The following is a 14,889-nucleotide window of genomic DNA, read 5'->3' on the forward strand; positions in this document are numbered from 1 at the left end:
TCCTTGGCGTAATCTTCTGTCTTCATCCCATTTTCGGTATCCTTGCCGTTTGCCCAAGGGCGCATTAATTATGTGTCAATTGTCTCTTATTAATTAGAAAGAGAAATACAATGGGGTTGGTAAGCTTCCAATGGGCTCTCCCACCTAATATAGTAGCCTTTTCGGGTGAGCTCTCCTATTGAGTCTATAACAGCTCTACAGTATTTTAACTTGCTAAATTAGCTTCTCAATCTATTTTATAGGTTACTATATACGACTTCATATATGAATTTTTTTTACATATTGTGATAGGTTAACGTAATCTGAAAATGCGGGTTATTCTTTATATTCTCAATGTACATAACATAAACTCTAAAAATGCATTCCTTTATAATCAATACAAATGTAGAGATATTTTTTATAAAACCAAGAAACTAAACAATCTTTGAATTAAATGGGCCAAAAGAGAAAGAGAGTGCATTGCATAAAGCATTTATAAGAAAGTGCGAGGAAGTATAGACCAAAGTAAGAAAACGAAAAGAGATGAACCTGGAATTTGGGTGTTTCGTCCATTGCCTAATGGTTTCTTGATTCCCCGAAAATATAAGTTCTCTTGGTGCTATCATAAAACACTTCTTCCCACTACGCTTAAGAAAAAAAACATTAAACATTATCCAAAATGTATCATATTGTCTGTATAATCCGATTAATCAAAACAAACATTATATTTAGAACAACAATATGATAGCTAACAACCAGTCAAATGCATATTGTTCAATTTTACAAATAATCTAAATTTTGGAGAGTGAAACACAATAGAACATATTTGTTTGATCTTTTTAGTGGCATTATCTATGAAAAAAATCTACAAGTACAAAAACAGAAACATCAAAAAATGATATAGCGAATGATCATTGAACTGGATTGAGAATGATAAGATATTAAATTTTAAATTTCAGTAAAAATAAAAATACTAGGTTATTTCTTTCCACCTCTTGAGCTGCAGAGTTACCTGGTATAAGAGCGGAGCTAAAGGATGTCAAAAAGTCTGAGCGAATCTTCACCGCTCGAAATTACAATAATGCAAATAGGGTAAAGATGATTTTATTATTATTATTTATGAACGGTTAAATATAAAATTCTAGTTTAGTAGCAGAGGTGTTCAAGGGTTGCTTTAGAATACGAATTTAAATCTAGAGGTGACACCTATTAATTTTTTTAATTTCCTTACATGAATTTTTAACTCCACCATTGTTTGGTACTTGTGTTGGTGAGAAGCAGATGTAGAGTTCTTTTTTTTCAGACTCAGACCCTATTGTTACAAAATAAATAATCATAAAAAAATACCAAATTAAAATGGGATTTTACCTGTTTGCCTCCATCAAGGAGAATGGGAGAATTAGACAGACTAAAAAAGAGCTCTTTTTGGTGTTGCAAATTGGAGGAATCTCGGATCTATCAATTATTTTGCTTGATAATAGAGGGAAAAAATCTTCCTCAAATTTCATCTGATTCTGCAACAAATTTGAATTTTGTGGATCAAATTGTTGATCTTACTGCATCTGCTAGAGTTATTTTTGAAATTATTTCAAAAATGCAGCCTTTGAGTTCTGGCAACCTTTCAAAATAATTCATTGGAGCAATGAACTTAGAAAAATTCATGTCAAAATTCTTATAAAAGTTTATAACTGCGAAAAAGAACCAAAGTTATTTTTATTCCAAGCTTTATGTATGATTTAAATAATCAAAAAGTAAGAGATTTTAGAAATCTATTTTGGCAGTTACAGTACAAGTACAGATAAGCATATACAATTTTGTTTGTTTTATTGTAAATTTGACTAGATGCAAATTTCTTTTATTTGTAGATTAACTAAATAAAAGAGTCAAACTTATTCAAACTTCAGTTGTGTATTGCGATCAATATTATACAAAATAAAAATAAAAAAGTACAAGAAAATTTGTATTTTAGTGTATAAATGTGTGATTGGACTCCTAAAAAGAATTGAATCTTTTGATACAACTCCATTTCAAGTGATTTTAGGTCTACGTACGTCATTTCCTTTTAACAAATTTACTCACCTTGGTTTCACATGTATAAGTCGGTGCATCTAAAATCTACGAGAACATGACCAAACTATCTCATTTGTTATACTTTTCTACGTTTATTTAATTATATAATAATGTAAACACTGCTCTATACAAAGTACAGACCAAGGAAAAAACTTGTTGAAACATTTCTACGATCCGGATTTGAAGTATAAAATATCACTGTTTATATCAAGAAAATAACATAAGCTATGATAGGATCATTGTACAAAATCTTTCTTCATTGTGGCTTAAACTCCATTTCTTGAACAATAAGGCCACCTTTGCCATGAAGTTGTGTGATCTCTGTGAATCGCACTTCAACATCTCCATCGTCTTATGTATTATTGAACAAAATACCCAATTCTATTTCCATCTATACATCGACTCTTTTTATCAAAAGTTTCAGATTGCGTTTGCGTCTCATTTTAATATATACACAATCTTTCTGTTTTGTCCATTCAAAAAAGAAACTATTTAATTTTGCATTTTTTTATTTAAGTGATAATCATATTAATTTAGATTGCACTGCTTGAAGCACATTAAAGTGAGTTTTAGTGATTCCTATCGAACACAACTCAATTCCTAGATTTCAACTCTAAAGATTCCAACTCTGATTAAAATTCGAGATCTCGGGTCAAAAGGTATATGAACTTTACCATTATACCACACTAGCTTTCAGGGACAAAACTTGAACACAGAACCTAATAGTTTTGGTTCAAACATAGCATTTGTCTTAAGAAATTTATCTAATACGAACAAATTATTATTTCGAACATGAGTAACTCAAAAACTACTAAAATTTCGAACCCAAAAGTTTCAAATCCTGACTCTGCCCCTCTGTGTGTGATTGTGTTTTAGGCCCCATTCCACACCATAAAACATATTTGACAAAGTTTTATAGGTTAGATTAGAATGGAATGCATACCAGTTAACCTCCATCAATTAAAACAGGGGAGTCGCAGAAACTTAAATAAAGCTCCTTTTTAGAGGAGAAAACTCATGGGGAGACATATCTCGAGTTTATATCTTCATAATCATCCAGCAAAAAAATTTCTCAAATAACTTCTGGTTCAGTGAAATTGCAGACAAAGTCAGCCACACCTTTTTCTTCAAACGATTCACTTGAATATCATCTAATTTAGGATTTGTTTTTATCTCTTAAATCCAGGCACTTTTCAACATTTCTTGCTTGAGTTGTTGATTATCACCTGACATCACACGGGAGACCCTGTGCCGAGTGTCCCCCTTCACTCCCCAACCGCCCCCCCCCCCCCAAAAAAAAAAAACCTCCACATATGGTTTTCCAAAAACATAAACATGTGATTTTCATGAATTTAGAGCATTATACAGAACAATTTCAGTGGTAGTACGAGCTGACACAAATGGTTGTTCATCTAGCAAATCTTTGATGATACATTCAATACCTTGTTAAAAAAATAATTATTGTCTAGATAATACATTCAATACCATGTTAATCTCGATACATTCCTCGGGAAGGACAATATAAGAAGTATTTGAATCAATCCAAATGAGACCAAAACAAAAGGCATAGTAAGAGGAGGATCCTTCTCTTCATCTTTCTGGATGAAACTCAATTCCGTGAACAATGAGGCCGTGCTTCCAACCGAGATGCCTAAACTCCATCTATTGCGCTTCAACTTCTCCATATTCTCCTGTATCGTTGAAAAGGTTTCCCATTTTTTAGTTCCATCCATCACCTCTTTTCAAGGGTAGTGTCTCTCTAGCTCCTCATCTTGAAAACCTACAACTTTACCTCGTTGCTCCGTTTTATGGTCATTCTCAGAATCAACAAATCTAACAACTCCATTAGCAGTTCTAAGGCCAAAAAAAGTTATCTTCCCATTTGAACACTAGATAAGCAACATATTTGGTTCTTTTCGACAGTATTCGAGTTTCAATTTTGCCTCGAATATCTAGCCAACAGACCAAATTGAGTTTAGCCACTTTTGAGAATCTACAAAAACTTCACCATGCTCAATATCTATATTAAATAAAGTAATATCTTTCAAAAAAATTTAAGGTACAAGGAATGGGATCGCTAAAATATAAAACCTGGAGTCCAAAAGAGATACTCATTCCCAATACTTTGGTGTATCACCCCATGCAATACCAAGTTCTCTTGCTGCGACCATAAAATGTACATTTCTTTTCTCATCTTCTTATCCGGTGAAAAACTCTGTTTGACAGATCAAATCACAGATACCAAACATTAGGATTTAAAAACAGCCAAAAAGGCTGAAAAAAGGGCCCTGCACCATTCAACAGTACCCCTTATGAATGAATGGGTCAGGCTGGCCTATTCTTACTGTGTCTGATTGGACTCAGAACAGGCCAATTCCTCTCACTTCACATGACTAGCTTCAATAGGCAGCACGTTCCACCATACACATTGTGGTGGGTCAGAAATTTTACTAATCAGTGTCAAAATATAAAATGGCAGACACAGGTAAAGAATCAGGGGAGTCAACCTATAGTATGTACAATTTGCAAGAAAAGTCAAAAGTTGGGTTGGCCAAAAATTGGCAACTTTTGACAGAAAGAAAAAGTTGGCAACTTTTAGTTGGCAAAAACGAATGTGGCTGCCAACTTTTTGACAAGAATTTACACGCTTTGTTGATATACAAAACGCGTAAATTTCTTTTACGCATTTTGTTCCTCTATAGCCTAATGCCCTCATTTAAATCATCCCAGAAAGAGAGAGTAAGAATACAAAGAGAGATATACACCAAGATAAATATTATAGTCTTGAGTGTCCTCTTTAGTAGTTGTTCCTTTTACAAGAGAGAAGTGTTAATTGTTGTTTTCTCCTTGTATTTGAGAACAGTGTACTCCATATTTTAATAATGAGATCCTTCTACCTCGTGGTTCTTTCCCTCTATCAGTTAGAGGGGTTTCCACGTAAAATTCTCGTGTCCAATTTATTTTCTTATTAATTGTCATAGCAAACTTTAGTTGTATCAGAGCCCTCGGTTATTTTGTCTATTTTATGCGAAGGTACTATTTTCATGAATAGTAAAATTTGATGAAAAGTACTATTCACATGAATAGTAAATTTCGGTGACGGTACAGTTTATCACGATTGTTCGCAAAAATATTTAGAAACGATCTAGAAGTGTGTGAAGCAAATAACAATGTCGAGTACAACAAAGTTTGACGTTGAGAAATTCAATGGGACCAATTTTTTATTGTGAAAAATGAAAATAAAAGCGATATTGAGAAAGGACAATTGCTTAGCTTCAATTGAAGGCAGGCCCACAGATTTTACTAATGACAGCAAGTGGAATGACATAGATAGAAATGCAGTTGCTGATCTACACTTGGCACTAGCTGATCAAGTATTGTCTAGTGTGGCTTAAAAGCGGACGGCGAAGGAAATATGGGATACTCTTACAGGGTTGTACGAGGTCAAGTCTTTGCATAATAAAATCTTCTTAAAAAGAAGATTGTATACTCTTCGAATGGCAGAATCCATGTCGGTTACTGAACACATCAATACTTTGAATACTCTATTTTTGCAACTTAGCATAATGGGTTGCAAAATAAAGGGGACTGAACATGCGGATTTTCTACTTCAAAGTCTACCTGACTCGTATGATCAACTCATCATCAACCTGACGAACAATACAGATAGTCTAGTTTTTGATAAAATTGACGCCACTGTCTTAGAAGAAGAAAATCGTCGCAAAAATAAATAAGACAGACAAGCAAGTTTGTAGCAAGCTGAAGCCTTGATGATGGTGAGAGGAAGACCAACGGAACGTGGCCCCAGTGGGAGTCACAATTATGGTAGATCTCAATCAAAAAGTAAGAAGAATATCAAGTGCTACAGCTGTGGCAAGAAAGGGCACTTCAAGAAAGATTGTCGGTTCAAAAGGAAGAATGAACACCCTGAGCCATCAAATTCTCAAGGGAATATTGCATGTACCTCGGATAATGGCGATATTTTATGTAGTGAAGCAATATCAAATAATGAAGGCAAAAAACGTTTCTCTGATGTCTGGATCATAGACACAGGAGCAATATGGCACATGACTTTCTGGAGAGAATGGTTCCATCAATAAATCCTATCTCAAGAGGGTCTGTGTTCATGGAAGATGATCATGCTTTGGATGTTATTAGTATTGGGTCCATCAAAATAAAAATGTATGATGGCACGATATGCACCATCCAGGAGGTACGATATGTAAAAGACTTGAGGAAGAATCTATTATCTTTGGGATAATTAGATAATAATGGATGTTCATATAAGACTCATTGTGGAGTCATGAAAATATCCAAAGGAGCGCTTGTAGTGATAAAAGCGGAAAAACTTACAGCAAATCTATATGTGCTTAAAGGTGAAACACCAAGAAGGAGAAGCATCAACCACATCAGCAAGTTCATTTGAAGAATCAATGATGATATGGCATAGTAAACTTGGCCATATGTCGGAATGAGGTTTGAAGATTCTTACTGAGCAAAAGCTTCTTCTAGGGCTCAAAAAGGTTTCACTACCCTTTTGTGAGCATTGTGTTACCAGTAAGCAAAATAGACTGAAGTTTAGCATTTTCTTTGCTAAAAGCAAGGAAATACTAGATCTGATGCACTTTGATGTCTGGCAAGCACCAATGAAGTTCCTAGGAGGAGCGAAATATTTCGTGTCATTTATCAACAATTACTCTAGGAGAAGTTGGGTGTATCCAATCAAGAGGAAGGCAGATATTTTCTCAGTTTTCAAACAGTTCAAAACACTTGAATCTGAGAAAAAGATCAATGTTTGAGGACAGATAATGGAGGAGAATACACTGGTGATGAATTTAATAACTTCTGTAAACAAGAAGGTATTAAACGATAGTTCACGGTGGTATATACTCCACAACAAAATGGAGTAGCAGAGCGGATGAATAGAACCTTGTTGGAATGAACAAGAGCTATGTTGGCAACTCCAGGGTTGGAAAAACAATTCTGGGCAGAAGCAGTCAAAATCGTCTGTTATGTGATCAATCGGTCACCATCAACCGCAATTGATCTGAAAATGCCAATGGAGATGTGGACAGGAAAACCAGCTGATTATTCTCGCTTACATATATTCGGAAGTCCTGCTTATGTTATGTACAACACCCAAGAAAAATCGAAGTTGGATCCAAAATCCAGGGAATGCATTTTCTTAGGGTATGCTAATGGAGTCAAAGGGTATCGCTTGTGGGATTGCACTGCCCGCAAGGTGGTAATCATTAGTGATATTGTATTTGTTGAAAATAAGATACAAGCAAAAGAAGGTAGCACTTCAAAAGAAAAATCAAAGACTACTACAGTTGAAGTTGAAGAAATAGAAGAAGTTTCAGTTTCTTCTGAAGTAGCACCAGAGTACAAAGAACAAGAGCAAGCTGAGATCGAAACTCCACAAATTTGATGGTCAACTAGGGAGAGAAGAGAACCAGCTTGGCACTCAGATTATTCTATGGAGAGTAATATTGCATACTTTCTACTAACAGGAGATGGAGAGCCTTCAACTTTTTATGAGGCTATGAAAGGATAAGAATCATCTCTATGGGTGGCAGAAATGCAAGAAGAAATTGAAGCTCATCATAAAAATAAAACATGGGATCTTGTTCAATTACCATAAGGAAGGAAGACCATTGGAAACAAATGGTTCTACAAGATCAAACGCAATGGTAATGATCAAGTGGAGAAATATCGTGCAAAATTGGTGGTGAAAGGATTCGCTCAGAAAGAAGGTATAGACTTCAATGAGATATTTTCTCCGGTGGTTCGACTCACAACAATTCGAGTGGTCTTGGCGATGTGTGCTACATTTGACTTGTACTTAGAACAGTTAGATGTCAAAACTATATTTCTTCATGGAGAACTTGAAGAAGAAATGTACAAGCTCCAACCAGAAGGTTTTGAAAAACAGGGAAAAGAGAACTTGGTTTGCAGGTTGAACAAATCTCTATATGGTCTCAAACAGTCGCTGAGGTGTTGGTATAAGAGATTTGATTCCTTCATCATAGGCCTTGTGTAACATCCCCAAATTTTTTTACTAAGATTCGGACCATTCTTCATGTACGTATAGGATCGTACTAGATGATTGTAAAGTTCCTGCATGAGTTAGGATCAATTCCTAAGAAATTAGAGAGTGTTGGATGTGATTTAGGGTCATAAGGGATCCCTACAACCAAGCCAAGTCTAAAGAACTCGTCTTGGCTAAGTTTCCGAATGAGTTTGTATAAGGGTCAAATTCCAATGACCTTATATTTTTGAATATAATAAGCTAGGTGGCCCATGACCTATTAAATTAAAGGTCTTTGAGTCTTCTTTCCAACACCACTAAGATTGCATTTTTTGGAATTCGGAGTCAAAAGTTATGACTATCTTACGACAGACTAATGATGCAGGAATTTCAGGACTGGACTATAACTGAGAAAAACCTGGGCTTGGCACCGCAGTGGCGTGACGCGCCACTATAGCGCCAGAAATAAGCCTCAGTAGTTTGATCCTTGGTGCGATGCGCCACTATTAGGTGTTCAAGGTTTTTAAGCCCATTTTCCAGAACCCAGAAAATTTAGGCTTGGCGCTGCAACGGCGCGACGCACCACTATAGCGCTAGAAACAAGCCTCAGTAGTTTGGTCCTTGACACGACGCGCCACTATTAGGTTGCAGGGTTTTTAAGCCTATATTTGACTTGGCGCTGCAGTGGCGCGGCGCGCCACTATAGTGCCAGGAGGGTTTTAGCCCATTTTTCCAGATTTTTGAGGAAGGGCAAATCAGACATTTTCCTTAATTATATATACACTGACTTGGTCACGTTTTAGACCATTTCTTTCAGTCCACTGCCTCTTCAAAAAGCCCTAATCCTCATCTTCTCTTCCTCAATCCATCCCCAACAAGAATTGCCTTCAAAATATTTCAAGGATTCAAGCCTCCCATTGAAGACCTAACATCAAGGTTCCTTCAAAGTCTTCACCAAGGTATGTAACGCTACTCAAAGCATGGGTTGAGTCCACCCATCTGCCCTACATCTTCTTTGAGATTGAATGTTCATAAGAATGGAATTTATTGATAGATTTATGTCCAAATGGGTCTTTCTTTCAACTATTAACTAAATTTTTATTATGTTGATGTTGTTGAGTTAAGAAAGTGATGTGCTACATGTTGGTATGAGTTGATTGATATGAGTTGTTAAACAAGTTTTGTTAATTTTCTTAAATATGTTGTTTACCTTAAATTGTTGATTTAGAATCTTGGAGTCTTGATGAGTCCCGGAAAGATTTGCTAAATGAATAGAGGAATGATTAGATAGGATTGTATGATGATATAAATGCATATTTAAAACTACACTTGAAAGATACGATTGGGATTGATTGGATAGTATGATTGGAAGAGGTTTGATTGTGATAGAATTGATGATTTGACAAGGTTCTAAATAAGACTTGTCGATATGATTAGATTGAGTTGATTGGATGGAGTTTTATGAGCATTGAGTCTTGGGAGGAGTATCGAGCACCTTCTCTTGAATTGAGATTTCGAGTTGATTTGATTCTTCCTTGATGTTTGTTTCATTCGGCCATTTTACATACTCGTACATTCCATGTACTGACACCATTTGGCCTGCATTATTTCATGATGCAGAGACAGGTACTAGAGATCATCAATCGATGCACCGTTGAAAATCTATTCACTTCCAGCTAGTTGGTGAGTCCTCCCAGTTTCCAGAGGATACCGAGATTATCTTTATAGCTTTGATTTGTTTTCCTTTATTTTGATTTTTGGTAGCCATGGACTTGTCATCGGCACCTCCTAGATTATTGATAGAGGCTTCATAGACTAGAGTGTGGAAATGTTGAATTGTTCGTTTTGACTAGTTTTACTCTAGCTAGTTATTGATTGGGTATTTGTTTGGACTTTGGCTGATAGAATATGAATGAATGGAAGTGTGACTGGATTAGGTGGTTCGCTTGAAGGCCAAAAATGGCTTTTGAGTGTCGGCCACGTCTAGGGTACCCTCCCGGGGCGTGACAAACATGGTTTCAGACCACAGAGTTCAAGAGTCCGAGGGAGTCTATGAAGCCGTGTCTAGTAGAGTCTTGCTTTCTTTCATATTATGAATTCGTGTGATAGAGTTAAACTCTATAAGACTTCATTTCTAATTCGTGCATTTATATGTTGCAGACAATGCCTCCTAAACATACTGCCAGCTAGAGAAATGCTGATAACACAAAGATGCCACAGTCAGAAGTGCGCCCATCGAGGGCTAGGGGCCGACCTGCAAGGTATGCAGAGGCACCTCAAGTGTCTACTACTCCGCCTGCACCAACTTCGGAGGCAGATTTTCGAGGAGCGATTGCTATGCTCACTCAATTAGTGGTTGCCCGCAATGGCAACCAGAGTTCGCCAACTCTTAGCTCTAGTTCTTAAGATCCGTATGCTGCCACGAGGATTAGAGATTTTCTGAGAATGATTTCGCCGGTATTCACGGGTTCCAAGGTTGATGAAGACCCCCAGAATTTCATTGATGAGATGTGGAAGATCCTGAAAGCTATGCAGCTATGGAGATCGAGGGGGTTGAGTTGGTGTCTTATCAGCTCAAGGATGTGGCAAACATCTGGTATAACCAGTGGGAACAAAGTAGAGGTGAAGATGCTGAGCCTTCTATTTAGGATGAATTTGAGGGAGCCTTTCTTGATCACTTCTTTCGTAGAGAATTGAGGGAAGCGAAAGTGAAAGAGTTTGTGAATTTGAAACAAGAGGGTATGACCATTAAAGAATACAGTCTAAAGTTCATCCAGCTGTCCAGATAGGCTCTAGAGATGAGGGGGTTGATTTTGTGAATTTGAAACAAGAGGGTATGACCAAGTTATCGTGCTGTGACCATACAACGTACATTTCTTTTCACGTCTTCTTATCCGGTGAAAAACTCTATTTGACAGATCAAATCACAGATACCAAACATTAGGATTTAAAAACAGCCAAAAAGGCTGAAAAAAGGGCCCTGCACCACTCAACAGTACCCCTTATGAATGAATGGGTCAGGCTGGCCTATTCTTACTATGTATGATTGGACTCAGAACAGGCCAATTCCTCTCACTTGACATGACTAGCTACAATAGGCCGCGCGTTCCACCATACACATTGTGGCGGGTAAAAAATTTTACTAATCAGTGTCAAAATATAAAATGGCATACACAGGTAAAGAATTAGGGGAGTCAACCTATAGTATGTACAATTTGCAAGAAAAGTCAAAAGTTGGGTTGGCCAAAAGTTGGCAACTTTTGACAGAAAGAAAAAGTTGGCAAAAACGAAAGTGGCTGCCAACTTTTTGACAAGAATTTACACGCTTTGTTGAAATACAAAACCCATAAATTTCTTTTACGCGTTTTGTTCCTCTTATAAATAGAGGGCCTAATGCCCTCATTTAAATCATCCCAGAAAGAGAGAGTAAGAATACAAAGAGAGTTATACACCAAGATAAATATTGTAGTCTTGAGTGTCCTCTTTAGTAGTTGTTCCTTTTACAAGAGAGAAGTGTTAATTGTTGTTTTCTCATTTTATTTGAGAGCAGTGTACTCTATATTTTAATAGTGAGATCCTTCTACCCCGTGGTTTTTCCCCTCTATAAGTTAGAAGGGTTTCCACGTAAAATTCTCGTGTCCAATTTATTTTTTTATTAATTGTCATATCAAACTTTAGTTGTGGTACTTCCTCTCCTCAACACAATCAACACCCCTTAGCATAAAATGACTTCGCCATTGCATACACAGGACACACTCATAGACCATATGTTGATTGATTCCAATACAAAAATCAGTGAGTTTGTGTTAATTTGAATTATATTGTTTCCAAAGTGTTTAGATAGGAAAAAAAAGGCTAACAACCATGTAATGAACTTACCACTTGCATTTTAATTCAACCTTAACAAATTACTAGATGTTACACCAAAAACTTGGATTCATAAAGAATAATAATAACAGAAAATACATTTGTTCAAGTACAAATCTATATACAGTAGTTTCAAAATCAATCTCTCGCCCATACTTGAGCTCGAGAAGAATTCCTCATACTGACGGCGTCTTCCCCATTTCACGAGCAGTGGAGACAATGCTTCACGTGTTGCCTTTACTACTAATCACTTTCTTGTTCAACTTTCCTCATACATCTTCAGCAGGTAACGTTTTTTTATCTCGTTTGGAAGTTGAATTCGTTCATAGAGAAAGAAAATGTGAAGACAAAAATAATAGTGTACCCGACAATCACGACTATAATTATTGGAAGAAAATCCTGCTTGAAACGAAGTAACGTCTCAAGAATTGTTCCACTGTTTCTTCATCAGTAAATTTATTCTGGAGATCTCCAAATTGTGATCCAACCAAACCATGCAAGGTCCAAGCAACAGGACAACACCAGTAGTACCATCTCCACCATATGGAAATACACTGTTTTTTTTAAAAATGAAAACGAAAAAAATGCAGAGAATGTGTCATTTCCAAGCTCTAAATCAGTTTTGATGTAACAAAATACATTCCAAGTTGCCGGATTGTAGCCATCTTTTATTTTACTTACTCCAAGCATTGACTCAAAAAAGGAAAGCTCTCTTTCACTTGGATAACTTACCTCAAAGTATTTGATCAAATGGCAAGAATGGCTACCCAATGGACCAACATATATCTCTTGTCCTCCTCGTTTCATTAGAAAGAGCTGCAAAGTGGTGTTTATAATAGTATTCGATGACAAAAGTCTAGGAAAGACAATGAATAGCTTGATTGAGTTCAAAAATATCAAATTCACCTCATCAAAGGCTTCAAAAATGTCGATACTAGGCTGATGGATGGTACAAATAATGGTTCTTCCTGTGTCAACAGTGTTCCTAATAGTTCTCATAACAAATGCAGCAGCCCTTGCATCCATCCCCCAGGTTGGTTCATCCATGAAAATGATAGAGGGGCTAGCCACTAGCTCCACTGCAATGGTCAACCTTTTGCGTTGTTCAGTTGAGAGAACCTTGACCCCACCAACTATGGCTGATCTTAACGGTCCAAGCTCCACAAGATGCATGACTTCCTCAACAAACATCCGCACGAGGATAAATAAATAGGAATATTTACATGAATTCAACCTTCTTTATTGTGTTTAATTGATCTTCGGGTGAGATTTATGTTAAGGAAGAAATTTTTTCATAAGAACCAACCTTTCTGGTAAACGCAGCCAAGCTGAGTATACTAATGACTCATAAACATTAAAATGTAACATAAGATGAATGGATGTCATTCTGCTCACGGTATCCAGATATACGTGCAAATTTGTCTTGCTTCTTAATATAGCTCAAAGTATTGATGTCACCATCAATATATCCTTCTGTCTTTCTTCCAGCCAATACATCCATCAGTGCTGTTTTTCCTGCTCCACTTACTCCCATCAAAGCTGTCAAAACACCGGGCTTGAAAGCTTTACTTACGCCCTTAAGAAGTACCACCCTGATCTTTCAATTCCTGCAAGTATCGGGAGAATATTAGTAATATATTTGTTGGAAATGAAGGATTAGCATTTCTAATTGATCAATAACATTTCCTGGCTAGTTAGTTACCTGAGGTTATGGAATGCGTTTCGCTATTGGAGTCTTCCTTCTCAGTGCTAGTCGTTTGGGTATCTTCAGTGTCTTCTGACATCCTAACTTGCGGCATACCAAATGCTGTAGATATTCATAATAAGCATTTAACTTTTTTCGCCTTAGGGAAATATAAATTGAGAAATTTGAGAAATATTCATTTTTTAGGTAAGCGAGTGCAACATATTCACTTTTTAGGTAAGCAAGTGCAACACTGCGTGCCGAGTGATTCTCCCCCAACAAAAAACCTCTACATATGATGTTCCAAAACATAAACATGTGAAAAGAATCAGTTATTTTGCTTATCTAGTGTTCAAATTGGAAGATGGATTTTATGGCCTTAGAAATGCTAAGGCAGTTGTTATATTTGTTGATTCTGAGAGTGACCATGAAGCAGAACGAGATAGAGTGGTCCGTTTTTCAGGACGAGGACCTAGATCCACGTAACCTTGAAAAGAGGTGTTAGGAATTAAAAATGGAAAACTTTTTCAATGATACAGGAGAAGACAAATATGTTGAAGCGCGATTGATGGAGATCAGGCATCTCGGTTGGAAAGGCGGTTGAAGCTAAAGTTGTCCGAATGAAGTGATATTGCACATCAATATGCTTAGTTCTCCAATGGAAAGAGGGATTCTTAGCCACATCAATTGCTGATTTGTTATCACAAAAAATCTCAGTATCTTCCTTTTGCTCGTAACTAAAATCTGCAAGTAGTTTCCGGAGCCATAAAGCTTGTCGTGCTGCTAAAGTTGTGCTGTATACTCTGCCTCAGATGTCGACAAAGCTACTGTCTCCTGCTTCTTTGAGCTCCATGTCACAGCTCCTGAACCAAGGCTGAAACAACTTCTGGAAGTGCTTTTCCGGTCATCCAAGCATCCTGCAAAATCATGTCAGTAAAGCCAACCAATCTGAAATTTGGTGCTTTAGAATACCAGATGCCAAAGTCTGCTGTTCCAGCCACATAACGAAGAATTCTTTTCGCAGCACCAAAATGTATCTTTGTGGGACTTTGCAAAAATCTGGATACAACACTAACAGAAAAAGCAATGTTAGGTCTAGTGTGCGTTAGATAATTCAAGTCACCAACTAAACTTCTAAACTATTTCGGACTTGCTTTCTCAGTTCTATCTGCACGCTGCAACTTCTCATTGATATTCATCGGTGTAGCTGCTGTTTCACAGTTCATCATATGGAATTTTTTCAAAAGATCATCTGCAT

At 36.8% G+C, this 14,889-nt stretch overlaps 1 protein-coding gene and 1 long non-coding RNA gene across 2 annotated transcripts; both read right to left on the reverse strand.

Annotated features, from left to right (window-relative positions):
- Positions 1-3,387: 3,387 nt before the first annotated feature.
- On the reverse strand, positions 3,388-4,510 carry LOC129904541 (uncharacterized). Its single transcript, XR_008770448.1, has 2 exons — positions 4,357-4,510; positions 3,388-4,264 (listed from the first exon to the last, which is right to left on the reverse strand). It is a non-coding gene; the product is annotated as an uncharacterized LOC129904541 (long non-coding RNA).
- A 7,629-nt stretch (positions 4,511-12,139) lies between these two features.
- Positions 12,140-13,270, reverse strand: LOC129904540 (pleiotropic drug resistance protein 1-like). Its single transcript, XM_055980097.1, has 2 exons — positions 12,854-13,270; positions 12,140-12,763 (listed from the first exon to the last, which is right to left on the reverse strand). Exons 1-2 carry the CDS (start codon positions 13,136-13,138, stop codon positions 12,404-12,406), a joined length of 645 nt encoding a protein of 214 aa, XP_055836072.1. The 5' UTR covers positions 13,139-13,270; the 3' UTR covers positions 12,140-12,403.
- Positions 13,271-14,889: the final 1,619 nt, after the last annotated feature.

The sequence above is a fragment of the Solanum dulcamara genome, chromosome 9, assembly GCF_947179165.1.
Source record: "Solanum dulcamara chromosome 9, daSolDulc1.2, whole genome shotgun sequence".
NCBI classification, from domain to species: Eukaryota; Viridiplantae; Streptophyta; class Magnoliopsida; order Solanales; family Solanaceae; genus Solanum; species Solanum dulcamara.

Excerpts from the sequence above, each read along its gene's own strand:
- LOC129904540 (XM_055980097.1), bottom strand. The coding sequence starts at position 13,138 with ATGTTTGTTGAGGAAGTCATGCATCTTGTGGAGCTTGGACCGTTAAGA. Across the intron at positions 12,764-12,853 it reads TTTTTGAAGCCTTTGATGAG|CTCTTTCTAATGAAACGAGG; the intron begins GTGAATTTGATA and ends ACCACTTTGCAG.